Consider the following 22,283-nt stretch of genomic DNA (forward strand, 5'->3'; position numbering starts at 1 on the left):
TTCAAGCAGTTATAATATATAAACATGTCCCTTAATTTAGTAAAAAAACTTCAATGATATCTAGCTAGTAATTAACAATTCTGATAATAGGTTATATGCTACCTTCGTCCTTATTACCTTATACATCAGAGCTTTTTTTTTTAATTGAGAAATTTATGTCTATTTTTATAATTAGACTCCTTTTAAATTGTCTACATTAATTATATTTTTTACTAAAACACTTTTAATTACTTTAAAATTTGTAGTCAATAAACAATAAATATTATTATAAATTAATAATATAGTTTAATTAATTAAATCAGTTATTTTTTCTCTAGATAGTTTTGTTTTCTTAGTCAAATTACTATATTAAACATTTTATTATTATTTTCAGTGTGGGTTAATAAAATACATTTCTACAGTTCTGTCACCTGAGTTTGCCACAAAATTTGTTGTATCCTAAATGATTTTCGCAGTATTAAAAATGAACATTATGAAATGAATGAATAAATCCTTAAAAACAATATCATCACATATTCACATTCACATATCTACCTTCAAGTCTCTGCGTATATGCTCATCTAAAAGGTTGGAGAAAAAATTATATAGTTTTTTTTTTCGTAGGAATCAAATATAGTATAAGAACATGTATTATATTCATACATATTGTTCAACCAATAAATTAACCTAGATTCTATGGTGAAAGGTAATATTTACGCTTTGTTCAACTATCGAGTATTAAATATTGTACCAAAAAAAAAAAGAAATTATGGAATATTAAGGAGGTCATAGGAGCCTTAGTTAATGTTGTTGTGCCATAAAAGCAAAAATTGATCTAACTAGGTTAATTAACTCGTCAGCAGCCCTCTTTTTTTTTTTTTTTTGTCTTTACTAACTACTTTATCCATTGTTCGTTTGATCTTTGAAGATACTTATTTGGCCCTTTTCCTTTGACCGTTTGGTTCAAATGAGAAGCAAAGAGTCGGCTTTGATAATAGTCATTTATGATTTCTTATATATTCTGTAAAAACATTTTTTAGATTAATTAATACCAGCATCTCGGTGCAGTTAACTAGATTTAATTTGAGGAAGCTCAAAGTATTGTGAATCAATGTACAAAATATATAAAACAAGTGAAGTGCATGACCAAACCAAAGAGCTATTTTGCAAAGGAAAATAAATAAAATAAACATTCTGAAAAAATTCTCAAAGCTGAGGTAAAAAGGGGAAAGAAGTAGCTAAGCATACCTATTTCAGAAAAGGTGCAAATTGATGTCTAACCTCTCTACCTGGTAAATTACACCGAAGAAACGTTTTTATTTTATATTAAATTTAATTAACTTTTTTTAAAATTTTAAGCACTAAAATTACAGAACTAATAAACAGTCGTATACAGTAATTAAATTTAATTATTTACCTTGTAAATTGTTGTTTCAGTTTATTAATTCTGTCATTAGCTAATTAAAGTCCATTATATGTCAGGAACCTGAAACTTTTCTTTAAAATGTAGTATTTTCTGTTTCATCGTGTAGCGTAAGTTGAAGGTAAAGCAACAGTACGAAATATCTGGAGTAGTATAATACTATCCTATGCTGAAGCTTTGTTGAAAATTAATTAAGAGCAAAAAAAAATTCATGGCATAGCGACCAGAAATAGAATCACTTTTTGTAGAAAACAAACAATGCCTTAGGAAGGGAGTCTAAGGTCTGAAGAGAGAAGGAAAAAAAGATTGTGTTTTTAAATATATTTTGTAATGTTCTAACACAAAACTAACAACTAACAACATTGACTAATAATTTATTTTTCATATATACATATATTTATGATTTGAATTTGAGATTATTAATTAAACTAAAATAATTATATAACAATGATTGATAGTGTACATCATCACAAATATATATATATATATATATATATATATATATATATATATATATATATATATGGATCAACTAGTATACAATTGTATTACATGTTTTGAATACCAACAAATCTAACGTGGGCAACACAAGTAGGAACCTCCTCCCTTCTAGATCCATATGAGAGAGAAGAAAAGAAAAAAGAAATATTTATAAATGAAAATAAATAAGAAAAAACGGTATTGTCAAGTTAATTTCGTTTAATTTTCTTCATAGTATAGTATATTCTATCTCTAGTTTTACAAAGAAACTTACAAATAATATTTTTGAAAACTCATTATTTTTTTAATAATTATTTATTACAAATTAAGATATTTAATTAATTATGTAAAAAAAATATTACCTTGATACATTTTTGAATCCACTTTAGAATAAGAGTTCACGTAGTCTTTAAAAAATAATAAAAAATAAAAGAAATCATAGCATTGAAACGTTTTTTATCTTCTAGTGAATGAAATTATTTTGCATATATATATGTGTGGTATTTAAAGTGCGGAAGAAAGATTTCCTTGGAAAGTATGAATTACGTGTAAAATATAAAGAGAGAAATTACTTTCTTTAGGATATTACCATAACACCGAGAAGCTAGGGGCATTTACTTTGTAGTTGTCTTCATATATTTATACAAGGCCAAAGAAAACCAGCTTCCAATATTAGTATCATATCATGGCAGCAATAGATTTCTAATTCCTCAACAAAAACCAAGGATAATTCCCTCGGTTTTTTGTCTTCCTCTAGTTTCATCAGAAAACCAATTAGCCACAGCATTATATATACTAACAAGGAAAATAGAAAGACCAGAGAAGCTTCTATTAATTATTTTACAGTCTTTTTGTTCAAATGTCAAATATTTCAGGTGGCGACGCGAAGCAAGTTTCTCCTCAGCAAACACTGGGGAAGAAGTTCATCAAGAAAACAAGCTGCATCAACAACCACTGAACCACCCTCATGGCTCAAGTTCTGGTGCTTGCAACAGCGATAGCTCCACTAATCAACAACAAAAGCAAGCAAACAGGAATTAAAGAAACCTACCTGGAACCCCAGGCAATCATTCAACCCTGAGCTTCAGTTTTTGCCCTTGCACATTTAGTTTAATTAATCCCAAAATATTTGGATTTTAATCATGTTTGATCAATTAGTTTCAATATAGGAAAACTTGCTGTCAAATTTACGAATCAATTCTGCATTCACTGATATGGTGGTGTGATTAAGGAAACTAAAAACTAAAGAAGTCTAAGTGCTTTTGACAATTAAGTTGAATTTTGCTTTGAAATATGGTAATGGTGCATGCTAGCTGTGCTCTACTGGTCAAACTCTAGTTACTGGCTAGGTAGTCCTTGCAAACTTAAACGTTAAATTATAGTTAAGCAAAATTAAGGTTTGGTGTGCATTATTAGAGATCATTTTAGAAGGGGTGAAAAACTGTGTTGCTTTATTGAACTTAATATTATTCTCTGTTTCAATACTGCTGCGACCTTTTTATGTAAAGAAGAAACTATGTAATATGAAATAATAGTAAATTTCCTTATTCGAATTATACCTACATTTTCATTTTTATTTTCTCGGTGATATTTCATGATTTTAGAAGTTGAATTAATTCAAAAGATAGTATAAGTAAGGTTGCACCAAAGAGTTAGCCACAAACAATCATTATATTAATTAAAAAACATATATTAAAAACACACAAAAAAAATCTGAATCATTAACAAAGTACCCTGGTGCAGACTTAGTTTAGTAACCAACACAACAAATTAACAAGCATATATGATCATTATGAATACTATTATCATTTTGGAATAGTCGGTGGTGGTGATGGATGAGATTCATGTAACAGATCCGAATGCTGAAGTTATTGCTTTATCACCAACCACATTAATGGCAACAAATAGATTCGTCTGTGAGATCTGCAACAAAGGGTTTCAGAGGAACCAAAACCTTCAGTTGCACCGTAGAGGTCGCAATCCTCCATGGAAGCTGAGGCAGAGAGGAAGCAATGAGTTGATGAAGAAAAGGGTTTATGTGTGCCCTGAGCCATCATGTGTCCACCATAACCCAGCTCGTGCATTAGGAGACAGCACTGGCATAAAAAAAATTACAGCAGATAACATGGTGAAAAGAAATGGAAGTGTGACAAATGCTCTAGAAGATATGCTGTCCAATCTGACTGGAAGGCCCACCAGAAAACATGTGGCACTAGGGAATACAAATGTGATTGGGGAACCATATTTTCCAAGGTAGACATTAATTAATATTATTGTTATTATTATTACCATGTTTAGTATAAGAGTGAGCAATGTTTGAAAATTAAGTGAAAAATAAAATTATTTTTACAAATGAAGAGAACTCTTGTTTTTATTTTTATTCGATCGACATTAAAACACGCATCGTAAAATTTTTGACTGTAAACTAAACATGCACAGGATGTTTTACCATATTTAATATACCAGTGAGTTTTATTTTGATTGTCGAAGGCCTTAACACAACTTCTCTTTAACTCGGACTTGTTACCGGCAATTAAAACCAACCTGAACCAATTTTAAATTTTAAGTACAATCGTTTGCATGATTTTTTGGGGTCCAAAAGGCAATCATGGGAGCTAATTTTTAGAGGGTTAGATAATAATATGCTAATTCATTTCTCTCATAATAGTAATACAGTAGTACTAGATACATTGGTTTGTTGCAGAGAAACATGAAGAAGTGTTGACACGTACGATATATTTTTCATTAGATTATGCTTCATGGTAGTTTGTGCTCATAAATAAAACACTTGCATGCTGGATTTGACAGATAACATTTACTCACCATTATTATTCATTTGGTGTGGTCCATTCTTCCATGTGAGTCTACTCCATTGGCTCGTACACTATTTCCAACGGTGCAACCACAGTGAAGTTACTTAATTATAGTGAATCTTCTAATCTCACATTAGACTTAGAAAATTCAACCAATTTTTACTTTAATGATGTAATCTTTAAGAAAAAAAAGTGTGTTTCTAACATTTCTTTCTTTAACAACTTAAAATGAGTTTTTAAAATTCTGTTAACAAATTTTCTCACAATTCTTAAGAACTAGCTAGTACATATTAAAAACTGCAAGTGTTCTTATATATCAAACTGTCATCAGGTCAATTGTATAAACTACTTAGAAACAGATTCTCAAGATATACTGTAAACTAACTGATCCAATAAGAGATACATAAAGTTGAATTTTGAGTAATACGTGTCAAAACACAACTGTTACATTTGCAGTTCTACAAAATACATGTACATATGACAACATTGAGTTGATGTGGCTCTACTTTTTTCGTGTTAAATTAAGGTGGAGCCATAATTCCAAGTACAAGAGTTGTTAAATTTAATATCATAACTTTAGAATGAAATAATTTGTCTCTTTATTTACCTGCCTTATCCTCTCAATAAATGAACAACGTCAAGACACCAAATAAAAAAAAATCATCTTGTCTAAATGGTGAGATTCTGCATGTCTCTTAACTGTTAGTTAGCATTAAAGTGCCTCCTAATTCTACCAGTACATGTCAACATTCAACACGTTATATTTATCTGAATCTTGCAGAAGAGACAGTTTTATCACGCACAGAGCCTTTTGTGACACATTAACTGAAGAAAACAACCGAGTAAACCACTCATTAAAGAGTGGCAATATGACACCAACAACAACAACCTAGCAAATTGAATTGCCGGATCTTATTGCCACCACAGTGCCTCTAAGCACTAGTTCCAACAACACTACTGTATCCGAATTCAACAACAACTACGACCCTAAGAACCCACTCCAAGAACACATTGTCCCATTGCCATTCAAGTCCACTTCAGGTAATTCTTTCCTTCTCTTTTATAAGAAAAAAAGCTCAAATTTTTGTCCTTAAATACAAGAAAAACTTAATTACTTTTATCTTATTTAATAAAAAATTTATGTTTAATATCAAATTCCAATAAATGATAATTTAAAAAAATATATTTATTTTTAATTAAAAGTAACAATTTAATAAAATAAATTAACTTTTTTAATATGTGAGAATTTTTTTTCTTACAAAAGAGAAGAGAGGAAGTACAATCTTTGGTGGTCCAAAAAACATGTCTCATCCCTCTTCAACTCAGCTCGACAACACCACTGCTTTCAATCACTTCCAAGACTGCAAAACAACGCTTCTGCCTCATCAGCTCACATGTCTGCCACGGCTTTATTGCAGAAAGCAGCACAAATGGGTGCCACTGCAAGCAATAATAATAATAATAATAGCATTATTATTAACTCTCCAACCATGATGCAGAAAAACTTTGTTATTAGCGGCATGGCTGGTCCTCACCACAACCATAATTCTTCTTCCTATGACCACTTCCATCATCCAAACCCTGATCAATCTCACATGCAATTTTTTCACAAGGGGCAACAAGAAATGTCACTGATATTCGATTCCAACAATAATGATATGAGAATGTTCGGTACAATGTTCATGGGAATTAAGTGACCACAACGAAGGATTGATGAAGAACGTGGAGCAAGAGATCGGTACTGGTAATTCGAGTTTGGTTCATGATTTCTTGGGCGTTGGGGGTGCAACTTCAAGGGTGCATGAACCACAGAATCAAAAACAGCAGCAGCAAAGATTGGAGTTAGATACATTAACCCACCAGAGGTTGCAGATTATGAATCACTTTCACCACCACCTTCCACATGGGGATTCTGCTACTATGGAGAAATCCATTTGGGACATTTGAGAACCGACACAAACTGTGTCCAGTTTAGATTAAAAGAAAAGAGAATGCTTCATTTAAATGAGTTTTTGAAACTTTGTAGTAACAATGTCTGGTAACAGATTCCTCAGCCAATTAATCTTAATAATTAATGCGCCTATCTTTCGGATCTACTCTCTCCTATCCTTATCCTAAGGTCCAACTTAGGAGTGTTGTTTGATCCTTTTAGTTTTATAAAATTCAATCTGCAACTTCAGATGCATTAATTACTTTTCAAAAAAATATTTTTCGTTAACATTAGTTCTTAAATGACATGATAATGAAGAAACATAACTAGATTAATGTTAATTTTATTTACAGGATAATTTTGAAAAAAAATACTAATTTAAGGCCAATTTAATGTTTTTAACTAAATTCCTTAACATGTATTAGTTAATTGAACTTTATAATAAAGACCGGAGGAAGTATATGTTCAAAATTGATCGGGGAATTGAACCTTGTACAAGTTTAAATTGGTGAGTGACAAAGAATGTAAGAGCATTATCTTATTAGTTTAAATAGTATGTAATTTGGTTTGATTATCACATAATACACCATTGAAAAGGGATGAAGAATTTTAAGTGTCTTCAAGCTAAAAATTAGTCTCGTATATAGTCGATCCAAAGAACTAAAACTTGTGAAATACATGAAGTCTCACTAAGGAGTCAAACACTCTAATTACGGTCGTTACAAAAAAATGTAATTCATGTACCAAAAGAAAATAGTATGTACTTTTTTTGTAATGGTTTAGGCTTATGTTTTAGTCGTGGTTTGATTGATTCGTAGTTAATCCATTGCTAGAAAGCCATAGAATGAATTACAGTTTAAGAAAATTGTATACGACACAAAATCAATAAGGTGTGGAAAACTGAAAATGAAAATGGGTATACAACACAATAGCAATATGTGAAGTTCAGGAAGTCGTTGGGAGAATGCAAGAAGCAATTACCTTGTGTTTGATAGGTCAATAGGCCCAGGTCAGAAAAGCCCATAAGTACTTTGTTGGGAGATTTTCTTCCTGTGCACCCAGTATAGTTCTTCATAGACCCAACAGTACCCTTCACTTAATAGTTGTGAGTTTTTTTTTCCACTGTATTCTACCTATACGGATTGACAATCCGTGTTGTCAATACGGATTGACAATTCGTATGCCTATATAGATTGATAACTCGTGTGCCTATATGGATTTGTAATCCGTATGGTCTATACAGATTGTCAATCCGTGTTGCTTTGTCGCAAGCAATCTCGCCTCGCGCACTCTTTTCTCCATTTTCAAACTTCATTAACACACAAACACAAGTATCACCCATCCATGTTCCGCCACCACTCGGACATGGCAAGCAAGGGCAGAAACAAGAGCTTTGCGCAGCGTGATCATCTGCACGAGATCGAATTGAAGGTCCAAAAATGGTGGGAAGAGAAAGATGTCTTCAGAGCTGAACCAGGTGAGAATCCCCATTCTTTGCCTAGCGAGAAATTCTTTGACAACTTCCCTTTCCCTTACATGAATGTCTACTTCCACCTCGCCCATGCCTTATCCCTCTCCAAACTTGAGTTTGTTGTTGCCTACCGCCGCCTATGCAGCACCAACGTCCTCCTCCCCTTTGCCTTCCACTGCACCGGCATGCCCATCAAGGTCTCTGCTTAAAAATTCACCCGCAAGATCCAGCGATTTTGCGACCTACCCATCTTCCCCTCCAAAGTCGAAAAAGAAGAAGAACAACAACAATAACAAGAAGAAGAAGAACCACCTTTTGGCAATAGTGCTCCTCTTGATAAATTCAAAGGCAAAAAGTCAAAGGTTGTTGCCAAGCCATAGGGATTGCCAATACAGATTAACAATCCATATAGCCTATTTAAAAGGGCAATGTTGAAATTAATAAAAAATTGAATGGTGTACATGAGATTTAAATGACATAGGAAGAAAATCCCCTTTGTTGGAGGGGTAGTTCTTACATTGAACTTGAGTTTCCTCTCTTCATTGTTCACAATTGGCCAAAATCTAAAGTCCCAACTCCTAACCTTAATTAGATCACGTATGTGTGTGTGTACAGCAAAATCGGTCATATCTCCTGTGTTCTTCGTCGAACAGAACATTTTGCTCAGTCTAAGTTTCAAATTATGTACCATTTATCTTCTTTTTGTTCGTCTTCTTTCATCTTTTTCATTTTCTTTCTCTCAATTTGTGTTTTATTGTTTTTGGAGGCAATGATGGTATGAACTACCTATTTTATAAGGGAATGAAGAATTTTCTACAAAACTACCAATGGATCCTTCTGAGCTTTTCTACATTTTTTTATTTGGATTTATTTGTTATTATAGATCATAAAATTGACTGTGCTGTTGTCAAAGGGAAAGGGAGAGTGCCATTGAAGTGATGATACCCTTTTTCTGAATTTAATAGATGTGGACATTGTTAATCATACTACAATTATCTAATCAATGGCTCTCTTACCATGAAGTGTTCTTCATAAAAAATAATAGTTTATTTCTCAAAAAAAAAATAGCTTTTCCGTGCACGGTAAGGTATTGGAAGTTGTTTTTTCCCCTTCAATTTATCATCATATTTTTTTCTTTTTTAAATTTGATTTGGTTCGACCATGAGAAACTAATTAGAATAAAATTTAATAGAAGTTATACGAGTTGGCCGATATACTCGATTTCTAAATGAAAATAAAAATTACGAGGGCAATAAATGTTTTCAGAACAATATATTCTATTTAAACTTATCCATCTCAATTTTTGTTTAAATTTATTAAATTTTGATTGGTGATTTAACTCAAACTGCTGGAGTACCATTGGGTGGCGTATAGGTACACGGTTTCAAAAGTTGTGTACAGTAATGATTATGCCAAAATCATCAGATATAACCTTTATTAAATGATAGTATTTGTTATTAGGTAAAACAAAATCAATTTAATTCTTTTTCTTTTGGTGGGACTTGAAAAATCTTGGTAACATATCACATGTAATATTTGTAATTAAGTTTAATCCATATCTTGTGGTTTAAAATGAAAATGAAAATCTTTGATTGTTAAAAAAAATATTTTTACACCTTTAAATGAGTAATGGATCAGTCGACAAAGAAAAAAAAGGAGAGATGAACAGAAGTGTTTCAATAAAAAAGCAAATCTCATAAAATGGCGCCAATATTTCGATGTTCGTACGTAGTTAACCCACTGCAAAAATATCATAGAATAACTCACAAGGCGCTAACAAAGACATAAATTTGCCGTTAAAAACTGTATTACTCAAGGGGGTTCATTATTTAGTCATATTCAGTAGTTTTGCAGGGCGACGAGGGAACTCAACAGTGTATGAAACGTCTAATGGGCGCAAATATATTCGGTTTTAGTAGGTCTGCTTACCTTTCCACCTCCTGTGAGCCTCTCAAAGTAATTGGCTAGTATGGAATAGTATGAGACTAGGTAGGAGTTGCAACAAAGCAATATTGTAATAATCTATTAAACTTAAATCATACTAAAAGGATGCATGGAGTTGCAAAAAAATCGGCTTTCCACCATCCATGGATGGTTCTAAGTATGATTGATCTGTGGGAATGGTTGCCCCAAACGTAGCTGAATGCTAACATGAATAGTATTCGAGACAGCCTTAAAAATCTCTTTCTCTGCTAGCTTTGCCATTTCCATTGCATGTCTGTGGGTAAATAAACGTAAGTTGCTATGGGAGATGGACCCAATTCACAATCAAACTCACTAAAGGTTTAAGACAATAGAAATTACCCAATTGGGATATCAGGTGGCATGGAAACCTCAATTTGAAGAACTATCTTGCTTTGAAACATGTGACGTGCTATGCGCTCAACTGACATCTGAAAACCAGCTAGAGACAATTAAAGATTGAAAAAACAACTGTACTTCCATTAACAATGTTACTTCCCACCACCTTCAATTAATATTGAAACAGAAAAACCTACACTCGTACTAGTAAAGAGAATAGCAATCATTTAATTCCCCAAATTTTATGGCTAAGAGAACTTGAACCAATTGAAGAATAATATTTTCATTTCTAATCAATAAAATCAAAGAATCCCCAATAGATGAAAGACCCACACCAAATTCCAAACTGAACTTATTTTGATTGTCTTCTAGTTTTCACAAACAAATGTTACCTGTGGAAAGTTTGATGAGATGATATCAGAAACAATTCCTTCAATGTTACTATCCTCAGCAGGAACAATACTGCTCTGGTTCATGTCTCCACTCCAACTATCTCGCTGATGAGAAGCATGTGACATGGCAGGATCTATAAAAAGAAACAATAATAGGACAAATTTAGAGTTAAATGATTCAAAATGGCAGAACACATGGCATCGACTACAAAAAAAAAAGAGATTTAGATTTCAGAAAACCTCATTACTATATGTCATTGGGATTAGTGAATTTTAGTCATCATAAGGCTATAATTTGAAGATAAAAGCTGAATGATTAGAAAATTAGGCATATCTTTGCCATGCACTGATAAAGTAATGGATCTAAGACATTATCATATATATTGACGCAACAAACAACGGAATACAATAGGAGAAGATAGCTATCTTATCCTATTCTACTGAGTCAATTGGGAAGAATATAAAATAAATTTTTTAAATTAAATACTTAAATAAAAATAATAAATACATGAAAGGAGTAAAAAATTAGGGGTAAGGGGTTTAAATATTCAAAATTAGGGAGGCAAAATATACATATTTAAGCTATTTATGTATGTACATCCACCACTGCACTGATATATAGTCAGTAAAATAAGATAGCAAGAAGGACCAGTGGTGACAGATTTAAATTTGCCCTTTTGACATTCATAACAGGCTAAGCATTTTCTATACATAAATAATGGTCACTTGCACTGATGAATAGTTTTCATGAACAGTGCTGAAACAGTGACAATTGGTTTGGTTTAGAAGAACCCAAGACAAAATACTGCATTTCAGCCTTGACAATGGCTGAAATAAGGATGCAAAACAGAGATGATGCTTGATAACTACCAATTATGAGTATATTTTGGGGTTAAATTATATAGGAATTTGTAATTTTTTTCTCTTAATTCTTCCTTTTTGAACAAATAATTATTAAATTAACATCATTTAAATTTTTGTGCAGAGAATATTAAAAGTGATAATTTATGATGCTTAGTGAGTAAAATAAAACAAAAAAAAGCAAGATAATTAAGGAAAACATGACTAATTAACGAAAACAGGCTAATTAAGAAAAGTAAAGGCGGATTTAGCGCGAGAAGCCCACTTAGCACTAAGCTAATTTGCACCTATAAAAGAAGAAGAGGGAATAAGGAAAAAACACACATAAATTCTAAGAGAATACAATTCCTTATGAAAGACAAAGGCTAGAAGAAGGAGAAGTAATCATTAGGAACAATTCCTTCCTTCCATCCTCTTTCCTTATCTTATTTTCTTTCACTAAATATTTCCCTCTTGCAGTTGTAAAGCCTCCTATGACTATGAGAGACTAAACCCCATTTGTTGGGAACTTGACAGTTAACTACTCTTGTTATTTCTCTTCTTATACTACTCTTGTAATTTATCTTATCTATTTATGAATATTACATTTGCATTATCTTTTCTTGTGCTTAATATTATTATTTGTAGCTTGATCACCCATTTGCATGGTAAGTTTTAGGTGGGAGACGTTATTTTCTAATAGAACTGGGAAATGATATCTAAATAAAGTCATCACTAAGGATATATTGATATTTGTTTAACTTGTTATACATTTATATTTTTAATGCAATTTATTATTTTAGCTCTGTAAAGGAATTTGAGAGAGAAAATATATAAATTAGGTTCTTTCATGCGAAGGACCAAAGAAGTTAGAGTATATTAGTAGATGCAGGTGTAAATTGGAATAATTATAAATAGAGAAAAAATCATTAACATTATATCAAAGAGTAGCTCTGGTAAATTAAGTTCCCAACATTCTCATCTTCTGAATATACTTCTGCAATACTATTGGATTTTCTAATTTTTCTGTCTTTAATTAATCAATTTAAATTCTTGTTTAATTTCTTCTCTTGTTTGATTTAATTTTCTGCTAATTTAAATTATTATTTTTCTCATAATTTTTTCAAATCAATTTTCTTTAACTTCTTTTATTAATAAAATATTCATCTACCTAAGTACAAACAAAGTCCCTATGAATTCGACACTTAGACTTTCGTTTTAACTTTACTGCTTGAGACGAATTGGTGCACTTGCCAATCCATCAACAACGCCAACTTGAGATCAAAGGAGATAATATTTTAGCTACTGTTAGGTGAGTGAAAAATGCACTCAGTCTTAGGTGATTTATATACACGATGGTTATAAACCTAATAAATACAAAACACAATTTACAAGAGAAAAATAATTAATTCTACTTCTAGGGTACATTGTATGTCTACTTTGGTAAATGGAACAATTTCTATCACATAATTTACAACAATAATAATCTCATACATACCTTAATTCAGTACTTGACATTTTATTCCATTGCTTAGATTTCATTCTTCTAAAACATGGGCTTGACACTATCTCTCACTTTGCACCCTATTCGGTCATATTCCATCAGTGTTGTTAAATGGCGGCCATGGCGGCGCCATGGCGGATTTAGGTGGCGGATTTGCGAAAAAACGCCACCGAATAGCGGTGGCGTGGCGGGTTTGGGATGGCGGCGCCATGGCGGCCGCCATAGCCATGGCGGTCGTGGCGGTTATGGCGGGGTGGCGGAAAATGGCGGGATTTGCTTGGTTTTTGTCCGCGGTAGGAGTTGGGCCAACCCGACCCAACCCTACCCGGTTATGCATTCAATTAAATGTTGTCCCACGCCGCACCTTCCCTCACCTCTGCGTCCTTCCCTCACCTCTGCGTCCTTCCCTCACCCCGCCGCACCCAGCCGCCGCCGCGACAGGCGACACCCGCACAGTCCGCGCACCCAACCGCCGCCGCTCGCGACACCCTTACACGAAGACGAAGGCCAACTTCGCGCAAGCCCCGGCAACGCAGCCTCCCGCGACCGCGACGCCTCTTCTTTCTGTCTCGTGAAGAAGACGAAGAAGACGAAGACGCAGACGCGGGTCAGCCAACCTTGATCTTTTTTTTTTTTTTTTTGATTTGGGCTTTTTGCTATTTGACACACCCCATTTTTCTGTCTACAACTTTTTTTTTCCTTTTGCTATTTGACACCCCTTTTTACTGTTAACAGTCCCTTTTTTTTTTTCGTATTTGACACCATAATTTTTTTTTCCTGTTCAGTCCCTTTTTAGTGATTTTAAATGGCTGAACCATCATCCGATGCTGCTACTGCAAGTGCAACGAGGAAAAATAAGGCAGACCCAGGCTGGAAATATTGCCATTCACTAGTGGAAGGAGATACAAACACCATTGTTTGTAATTTTTGTGGAAAAATCACTAAGGGAGGAATAACCCGAGCCAAACAACACCTGATTGGGAAGTCGGGCAACGTTGCAGCTTGCAAGAAAACTCCCCCAAATGTAGTTGAAGAGTTGAAGGAATATATGGCTACAAAAAAAAGCGGGACCACTTACAGTACTTCTGGCAGTGGTAATATGGCAAATATAAGAGATTTTGAATTTGGTGAACCGATTGGATGTGATGGAAGTGAAGAAGATGAGTTTGCGGATTCTTGTAATGCTGCTGCAAGTGCAAAGACAAAGTGTGGGACTAAAAAAGGACCAATGGACAAATTCTGTAAGAATCCAGAAAATGCAATCAATCGGAGAAAAATGGAGATGCTGAGGCAAATGAACATAAGAGAGTCAATGGATAAGAATGAAGTATTGAAGGTGCATCAACATATTGCTCGCTTTTGGTACCAAGCAGGTTTGTCATTCAACCTCATTAAATTGAAAAGCTTTGAGAACATGGTTGCAGCCATTGGTCAATATGGGCCACATTTGCCCATTCCTAGCTATCATGACATCAGATTTCCACTCTTGAAGAAGGAAGTTGAATATACTGAAAATTTGATGAAAGGCCATAGGGAGCAATGGGTCAAGTATGGTTGTACTATTATGTCCGATGCATGGACTGATCGGAAACAAAGATGCATCATTAATTTTTTTATTAACTCTCAAGCTGGTACCATGTTTTTGAAGTCTGTTGATGGCTCTGATTTTGTGAAGACAATCTTCTTGGAGCCTCTTGCTCATGGTTCTAGTGATTGGTCCCTTCCTAGGGAGGATTGCATCAAGACAGGTGAAAAGCTTTTTGAGTTGCTTGATGCCATTGTGGAGGAAGTTGGAGAAGAGAATGTTGTTCAAGTTGTAACCGATAATGGGAGCAACTATGTTTTAGCGGGTAAGTTGTTGGAGGAGAAAAGGAAACATATTTATTGGACTCCTTGTGCAGCTCATTGTATTGATTTGATGCTTGAAGATATTGGGAAGCTTCCCTTGATAAGGAAGACCATTAGAAGGGCAATTAATCTAGTTGGGTTTATCTATGCCCATTCTAGTACCTTAAGTTTGTTGAGAAATTTTACAAACAAGAGGGAATTGGTGAGACATGCTATTACTAGATTTGCCACTTCTTATCTAACCTTGGAAAGGCTTCACAAAGAGAAAGCCAATATTAGAAAGATGTTTACTTCTGATGAATGGACCTTGAACAAGCTATCTAAGGAGCCTAAGGGAAAAGAAGCTGCAAAGGTAGTGCTCATGCCTTCTTTTTGGAATAGTGTGGTTTACACTCTTAAAGTCATGGCTCCACTTGTGAAAGTGCTTCGTCTTGTGGATGGTGAAAGGAAACCAGCCATGGGCTATATTTATGAAGCAATGGACAAGGCAAAAGAAACAATTATGAAGTCTTTCAACAACAATGAAAACAAGTACAAAGATGTGTTTGAAACCATTGATAAAAGATGAAATTGTCAGCTTCATAGGCCATTGCATGCAGCTGCCCACTTCTTAAATCCAGAGTTCTTTTATGACAACACTGACTTGGAGTTTGATTTTGAGGTCACCAATGGTTTGTTTGAGTGCATTAAGAAGTTGATTCCACAATTTGATGTGCAACAGAAAATTCTAACCGAGTTGCATCTTTACAAGATTGGTGCTGACCACTTTGGTTCCGACTTTGCAATGGCTCAAAGGAAAACCCATTCTCCTAGTAAGAAACTTTTATCATACTATTTTTTTTATGTATTAGTGTTAGAATTCAGAATTCTAAGTTATGCTCTTGGTTGGTAATTGGTATTGCAGCATATTGGTGGCGAATGTTTGGGTCACAAACTCCAAATTTGCAGAAGCTGGCTATTAAGATTTTGAGTTTGACTTGCAGTGCTTCAGGATGTGAAAGAAATTGGAGTGTGTTTGAGCAAGTAATTGTGACAAAACTCTAACTATACTTTTTAATTTTATTTAATTTTGATGATCAAGTTATATTTGGAGTATATTTGAGATTGAAATCAACATTTATTTGTTATGTTGTAGATTCATTCCAAAAAAAGAAATAGGCTTGAGCACAAGAGGTTGCATGATTTGGTGTTTGTCAAATAGAACCAACAATTGAAGCAAAGATATAATGCAAGAGATGAAATTGATCCAATTTCTCTTAATGATATTGATGTATGCAATGAATGGCTCGTGGGAGAGATGGATCAAGATGATGATAATGATGCTGGAAATGATTTGGTATTTGAAGATGATGATGCTCTAAATTGGGCAACTGTGTATCAGGCTTCAGGGGTTGGAGAGTGTAGGATGTATACTAGGCGGAAAAAGCAAAAAACAAGTGTTGCTGCTGCCCAAACTTCTAAAAAACAGGCAATGGTTGTTGGATCTTCATCAAGGAAGCAAAAAGCAGTCCAAGAAAATGATGAGGATCTAGATGTTGAGGAGAATATTGATGTTGAATCTGAAGAAGAAGAAATCATGGTCAATTTTGAGGCGTCTGATGGGGAAGAGGGAGAGGGAGATGCTCCATTACCATATGATAACAACGAAGATGATTATGTTGGGATTGGAGAAGATGATTAGAGCCTTAACCTTCACTTTGCACTTTGCATTATGTTTTTATCATTTTCTTATTTTGAACTCTTTAATGAGTTTATTTGGTGTTGGTACTTGATTATTGTATGAACTCATGAAACTTTTTTAGTTTATTTGAATGCAATCCTTTGTTTTTTTCAATTTCAATGAGTTTATATATATGTTTTTTTTTTTTTTGTGTCCGCCATGACATCCGCCATTTTCCGCTACGCCATCCGCCATATTTTTATGGCGGATTTTTGACTTTCCGCCATGAACCGCCATCCGCCATTAACAACATTGTATTCCATTACTCAGTTTTCACTCTTTTAAAGCAGAAACTTGACAAAGTGAACTGCATCTTACCTAGCCATATCAATACTTACCCTGTTTTTGTTTTGAAGACATGACACACAACTAATGATTTTGTTTTGTGAGGCTTATGCTTTTTTTACTTTTGTCAATTCCTAGTTAATAATAACATTGAGAACTATACATCATTTATATGATATATTTCAAGTTACTTTTCATTGTATCTCTAAATCTAATTCAATGCAATTTGCAATTCACAACTATCAACTATGTTATTAAAATTATAGTGAATCACCTTGCTACAAAGTAACTTCTGTTAACAAGTATGTCAATTATTAAAAAAAAAATGTCATAACAAATAGCTACCATTCTGCACTAGCCAAGGTAAGAATATAAAACTACAAAACAGACCTATGTGTATGAAAACTTCAACCACAGTAGGATGAGACTTGTGAATTTGATGACGAACATTTTCACCAATGTCATGTGCAGCACTTACACTAGAGAAAGGATCAACCTGCAAGGTAAAACTAAAAATTAGACCCTGAAAACTGATGCATGCAGTCCAATCATGAGTTCATGACACATATTGCATGTGACATAAAAAATATTCAGAACTGACCTCAATATGTACATCCAGATAAAGATATGAACCAGCTCTCCTTCCTCTTAAACAATGGCACCCCTGCATACAAATTGAATTTTTTTTACATAGAAATAAAAAGAATGTAATCTAGATTCATACATTTGTATGCATAACACCAAACTTAATGTATACCTGGTTAAAGTGCATGCAAAAAATTAAAGCAGAACTTGATGCATTTCTTCAAGTAAAAAGATGACATTGGAAAAGAAATCATATGCAAAGTTCCAAGGTTGCCAAATAAATATTTTTAAAATAATATTGGAAAAAAAGAAACCTTGACACCATCAACTTGCAATATTGTTTGTTTAATAGGATCCAAATGTTGTGCTGGGATTGCAGCATCCACCAATTCCAAGACACTGATAATTGATCAAAAGCAACAAGAACATTAGAGCTAGAAGTTTGGACATAATCAGAATTGCCTATAGATACTTCTGGTGGAGTAGAAACTAGAACTTTTTTCTAACACCCTTAGTTTAGGCGGAATCAGTTTACCCCAAGTGGTTACACATTTTGAGTCACTTTACACCCATTTGTATTCTCTGCCATCTTAATAATGGACAAAGAGGTAGTAAATTCTATGCCTGAAATTATTATTAAATAATTGCATTGTATTAGTCATTTAGTTGGGCTCATTAGTATGTCTTAAAGAAAGGACTCATCAATTTACATATGCCAAATGTGCATCATTAAGACATCAGTCCAAAATGACAAAGCCATCCATAAAAAAAATGCTTTACACACATAAAATCCCTCTAAGTTGAGGGGAAAACAAGTAAACTTGTTACATTAATTAGATGCTATATCCAACAAGATAAATATAATCTAATTTGTAGGTATCCAACACATGTCATCTATGTCTAGCATAGGTTTGTTCAATATTTTGTTGTATCCTTGTATCAGGATCACACTTAGTTCCCATATGTTTAACTTAGGTTCCAAAATGTGGTTGACATGTATACACCAGGGAAGAGATATAGGTACCTCTGGTAACCTGTTTCAGCTCCAGCTTTCAAAATCATGCCGGAGACGAGAAGTCCTGCAAGGGGATCTAGAAACTTCACTCCAAGAATAGACCCTCCTAACATAGAGATGAAAATCTATTGTTAGTGAACCTAAGCAAGACCCAAGACATAAATGGATCAAGTATCCAAAGTCAAAGCCTGTGCTATGTAGACAGTAAACACAACACTAGTTATATTTTAATTTTTTAGGGTGTTCTAATGTTAAACAAAACAGCACCATCTGTCATCTGATGAATTCAACTAAATCAAACAAGTTGTCTACATAAGAAATCTTAAGCTCAGATTCAGACTTCAGAGCCACTATAAGGTGAGTGACCATGCTTTTAGTTGTGTCAATTTAGGTAATAACAGTAGCAACAACAACAGAAAAACCATTATTAATGTACCAAAAAATAGATGAACAAAAAAAGCTCATGAATTCATAAATCCAAACACAATAAAAATTGCTAAATATAAATTATAGCATTAACCATTGGTGTTAGATGAACAAATGACCACTTCTTATTTTTAAAAGATGTCCACAAAAAACTTATAACTTATATGCGATTGTATAATTAATATCATACAATTAATAATCATAACCCAACAACAATGCCGTGTAAGCAAGTAAACCTTATTGACAACATATCTTGTACTAGAAGCCAGCATTATAGGACTTTTACTGAATAACAAACCTAATAACCTTTCAAAGAACTAAGTTATTTACCAACTCCAATGAGAGCAACTACTGATGAAATTGCATCTGCACGATGATGCCATGCATTTGCTTTCATTAGTCCACTCCCTTGCTTCTCACCAGCTCGTTTTGTTATCCAGTAAAGCCTACAGATATGCAAAGCAAATATAAATACTGAAGTCTTGCAGAAAAAATAAAACCTAGTAATGCACATATTAATCAAAGCATAGGGTCCATCAATAAAAGAAAGAAATAAGGAAAGAAACTTAAATTACAAGGTTCAGATGTCAGGTGAGGCAAAGTGTAGGAGTAAAGACCACAGGAACGCATTCCCTGGGAAAGTAAAGTGCTTGAGCTAACATAACTACAATGATAGTTTAATTAATTTTTCCAGGTTTTCATTCAATTAAATGTTAGTCTCTAAAGGTTTCCTATTTAGTAATTAACTAATTATCCTTTTGTATCTGTCTCATTGACTTGAGATTGCATCAAACTTTATTGGTTTGTATCTTACACCTACGGTGGAGAAGTATCAGATACCACCCAATGAAGGATTAGTCAAAGTCAGCATATTTATAACAGTGACATAGGACACAGGTGACTAGAATAGGCATCAGGAATACTAGGACCTCCTCAGCCCAGTACAAGTAAATTATTATTATTTTTGGATCAGCCAGTACAAGTAAATATTAAGTAATAGCAGTACCCTTCTTTCACACATATTGACACAATTGTCATATTCAAAGCAAGGATGGGATGCTCCATGTCAATTCCATGGTGATGTCCACCATGTCCGTGGCTATGCTTGTGCCCATGTGCCAATGTCTGGCTAACCACTTCAGGACCAGATGAGAACAATCCCTGCAAGTGTATAACAGTGACTTCAAGTATTGAAAAGATGAAAAAAAATATCTACTTTTCATACATAGTCTAACAAAAAGCTCAATCAAAGTTTCTTTAAATCACAAAGTTCATGGGAATAAGTGAAGCAACAAATAGATTAAAGTTTGAATTTCAATACCATCAAAATGTCTACAGCATGCCATGCAATGCCACCTCCAGTTGCCAAAAGCATGCAAGAGATTCCAAGAGCTCCTAGAGTCTCAAACTTACCATGTCCTGAGATACAAGGCCAAATATATAAAATATAATCATAAATGACACAGAAACCTTTCAGTAAATAACATACGAATGGAAAACATTAGTCTAAAGAGAAACCACAAAAAAATAACAGAACAAACGAGCATTATTTAACTATTATTATATGTAAACTAACAGATAATCAAAAGAGCTCCTAGAGTCTCAAACTTACCATGTCCTGAGATACAAGGCCATATATAAAAAATATAATCATAAATGAAACAGAAACCTTTCAGTAAATAACATACGAATGGAAAACATTAGTCTAAAGAGAAACCACAACAAAATAACAGAACAAACGAGCATTATTTAACTATTATTATATGTAAACTAACAGATAATCAATCCATTTATATTCAAATAACTATTGGCCTGTGAAATGTTAGCATCCGAAATATCGGATAAACAATCAAGTTCATCCCTAAACCATTACTCTCTTTCTTAAATAGTCCCTAAAGTAAACAATTTAAATAAGTAATCTCTCAAGTATTAGAACCCTTAAGTATTGAAAAATCCTTCAAATTAGTCCCTGGACGTTAGTAAAACATATGGACTAAATTGACGGATATTCACAACTTGAAGGACCAAAGTGATGATTTACTCCCAGAATATCTAATAAACAGTAACTTGATGCACAAGAGATAAATGGAGTAGCGCGTAGATACAAATGAAGTGACCATATGGGTGTTCTTTATCTCTAGGCGCCTTGGCAACCTTGAAAGACAACAAAGCTATGCCACTAAGAACCTGCGACAACACAAAAACAATGAGAATTGAGAATGAACATTGTTTCACGACAAGTTGCACTTAGGAATCGAGTGAGAGTTAGCACTTACCACGTCAGATACGGAATGCGCGGCATCGGCGATAATGGCAGTGCTGCCGGAAAGATAGCCGGTGAAGGCTTTTCCGGTGGCTAAACCGATGTCAGCGGCGAGTCCCAGCCGGAAAATTTTCTCTCCCTCTTTGTGGTAGTGGTGGCGGTCGTCGTGGTGGGAATGACTATGACCCAAATGCCATCTCCTTGGGATTTTGAACGCGGGATTTTCAGTTAAACAAGACTCTAACGGATGGGAATTAAGTGATTCCAGCACCGGTGGGAGAAAATTAGAAGACGAAAACCTTGTTACGCACTTTCGGTATATGGGATTCAGATTTCTCACTCTAAACCCCATGCTCTTATTCTTTTTCTTCCAATTCTGAAATCCAACTAGGGTTTTTCGAATTTGTTTCGCATAGCCACACGCTCAATTGTATCGTATCGTATAACTTTCAGCAAGAACTTCAATTTCATCTCTAGAAAGAATCACGTTGATCTAACGCAAATGTGTGTGACGTATGTCACACGTGTCACCTGGAAAAAAAAGTCATAACAGTCATGCCACATGTCCTACTTTTATCTTAGGTTAATTTGATTCTTTTATTTTTTAAATAGGTTAAAAATAATTCATAGTAATTAAAAGTAGTGGAGATTAAAAACCGCTAAAAAATGTGTATCAATTTCCCTTGTTCTTCTCCCAACGTGAGTGTCATTGCCAACTCCATCAACCATCGCTTTGCCACCCACGACCACTCCTCCGAGGCTCCAAGGCCCTCTCCTTCGCTGACTTCTTCTCAAAATCGCCTCCAGAGACTGCAACAATCATGTTGTGATACCACCACCACCGACCCTCTCCTCCCCAACCTCAATTTCTTTGATCTGCCTGCAACAAAGGCTGGAAGCATGACATTCTCCTCAATCTCTCTGATATGTTCTCGTTTCATTGTTTGATGTTTATTTGATTTTGGTTTTTTGGGGCTGTGAATGTGTGGATCAGATTTTATTTTTTTT

At 34.1% G+C, this 22,283-nt stretch overlaps 3 protein-coding genes, 2 non-coding genes and 1 pseudogene across 5 annotated transcripts; 5 read left to right on the forward strand and 1 right to left on the reverse strand.

Annotated features, from left to right (window-relative positions):
• The first annotated feature begins 3,534 nt into the window (after positions 1-3,534).
• Positions 3,535-4,235, forward strand: LOC114371043 (protein indeterminate-domain 12-like). The gene has a single exon (XM_028328443.1). It carries the CDS (start codon positions 3,714-3,716, stop codon positions 4,137-4,139), a length of 426 nt encoding a protein of 141 aa, XP_028184244.1. The 5' UTR covers positions 3,535-3,713; the 3' UTR covers positions 4,140-4,235.
• A 1,133-nt stretch (positions 4,236-5,368) lies between these two features.
• Positions 5,369-6,785, forward strand: LOC114370158 (annotated as a pseudogene).
• A 2,071-nt stretch (positions 6,786-8,856) lies between these two features.
• On the forward strand, positions 8,857-8,945 carry LOC114372750. Its single transcript, XR_003658317.1, has one exon. It is a non-coding gene; the product is annotated as a small nucleolar RNA R41 (small nucleolar RNA).
• A 79-nt stretch (positions 8,946-9,024) lies between these two features.
• Positions 9,025-9,102, forward strand: LOC114372758. The gene has a single exon (XR_003658324.1). It is a non-coding gene; the product is annotated as a small nucleolar RNA Z155 (small nucleolar RNA).
• Positions 9,103-9,870: 768 nt separating this feature from the next.
• On the reverse strand, positions 9,871-21,754 carry LOC114370725 (metal tolerance protein 2-like). Its single transcript, XM_028328120.1, has 12 exons — positions 21,289-21,754; positions 21,130-21,199; positions 20,334-20,431; positions 20,019-20,173; positions 19,343-19,458; positions 18,596-18,692; positions 17,886-17,970; positions 17,588-17,650; positions 17,377-17,482; positions 10,790-10,923; positions 10,401-10,489; positions 9,871-10,314 (listed from the first exon to the last, which is right to left on the reverse strand). Exons 1-12 carry the CDS (start codon positions 21,625-21,627, stop codon positions 10,194-10,196), a joined length of 1,473 nt encoding a protein of 490 aa, XP_028183921.1. The 5' UTR covers positions 21,628-21,754; the 3' UTR covers positions 9,871-10,193.
• On the forward strand, positions 15,542-16,961 carry LOC114370726. Its single transcript, XM_028328121.1, has 3 exons — positions 15,542-15,793; positions 15,886-16,004; positions 16,117-16,961. The coding sequence occupies exon 3, from the start codon at positions 16,279-16,281 to the stop codon at positions 16,660-16,662; it is 384 nt and encodes a 127-aa protein (XP_028183922.1). The 5' UTR covers positions 15,542-15,793; positions 15,886-16,004; positions 16,117-16,278; the 3' UTR covers positions 16,663-16,961.
• Positions 21,755-22,283: the final 529 nt, after the last annotated feature.

This window comes from Glycine soja, chromosome 10 (genome assembly GCF_004193775.1).
Source record: "Glycine soja cultivar W05 chromosome 10, ASM419377v2, whole genome shotgun sequence".
NCBI lineage: Eukaryota > Viridiplantae > Streptophyta > Magnoliopsida > Fabales > Fabaceae > Glycine > Glycine soja.

Bases quoted from the DNA above. Each gene is read 5' to 3' on its own strand.
- LOC114371043 (XM_028328443.1), top strand. From the start codon at position 3,714: ATGGATGAGATTCATGTAACAGATCCGAATGCTGAAGTTATTGCTTTA.
- LOC114370726 (XM_028328121.1), top strand. From the start codon at position 16,279: ATGGATCAAGATGATGATAATGATGCTGGAAATGATTTGGTATTTGAA.
- LOC114370725 (XM_028328120.1), bottom strand. From the start codon at position 21,627: ATGGGGTTTAGAGTGAGAAATCTGAATCCCATATACCGAAAGTGCGTA. The intron at 17,971-18,595 runs GTACCTATATCT...ATCAATTATCAG, and splicing joins GCTGAAACAGGTTACCAGAG to TGTCTTGGAATTGGTGGATG. The intron at 10,490-10,789 runs GTAACATTTGTT...GCTGGTTTTCAG, and splicing joins TCTCATCAAACTTTCCACAG to ATGTCAGTTGAGCGCATAGC.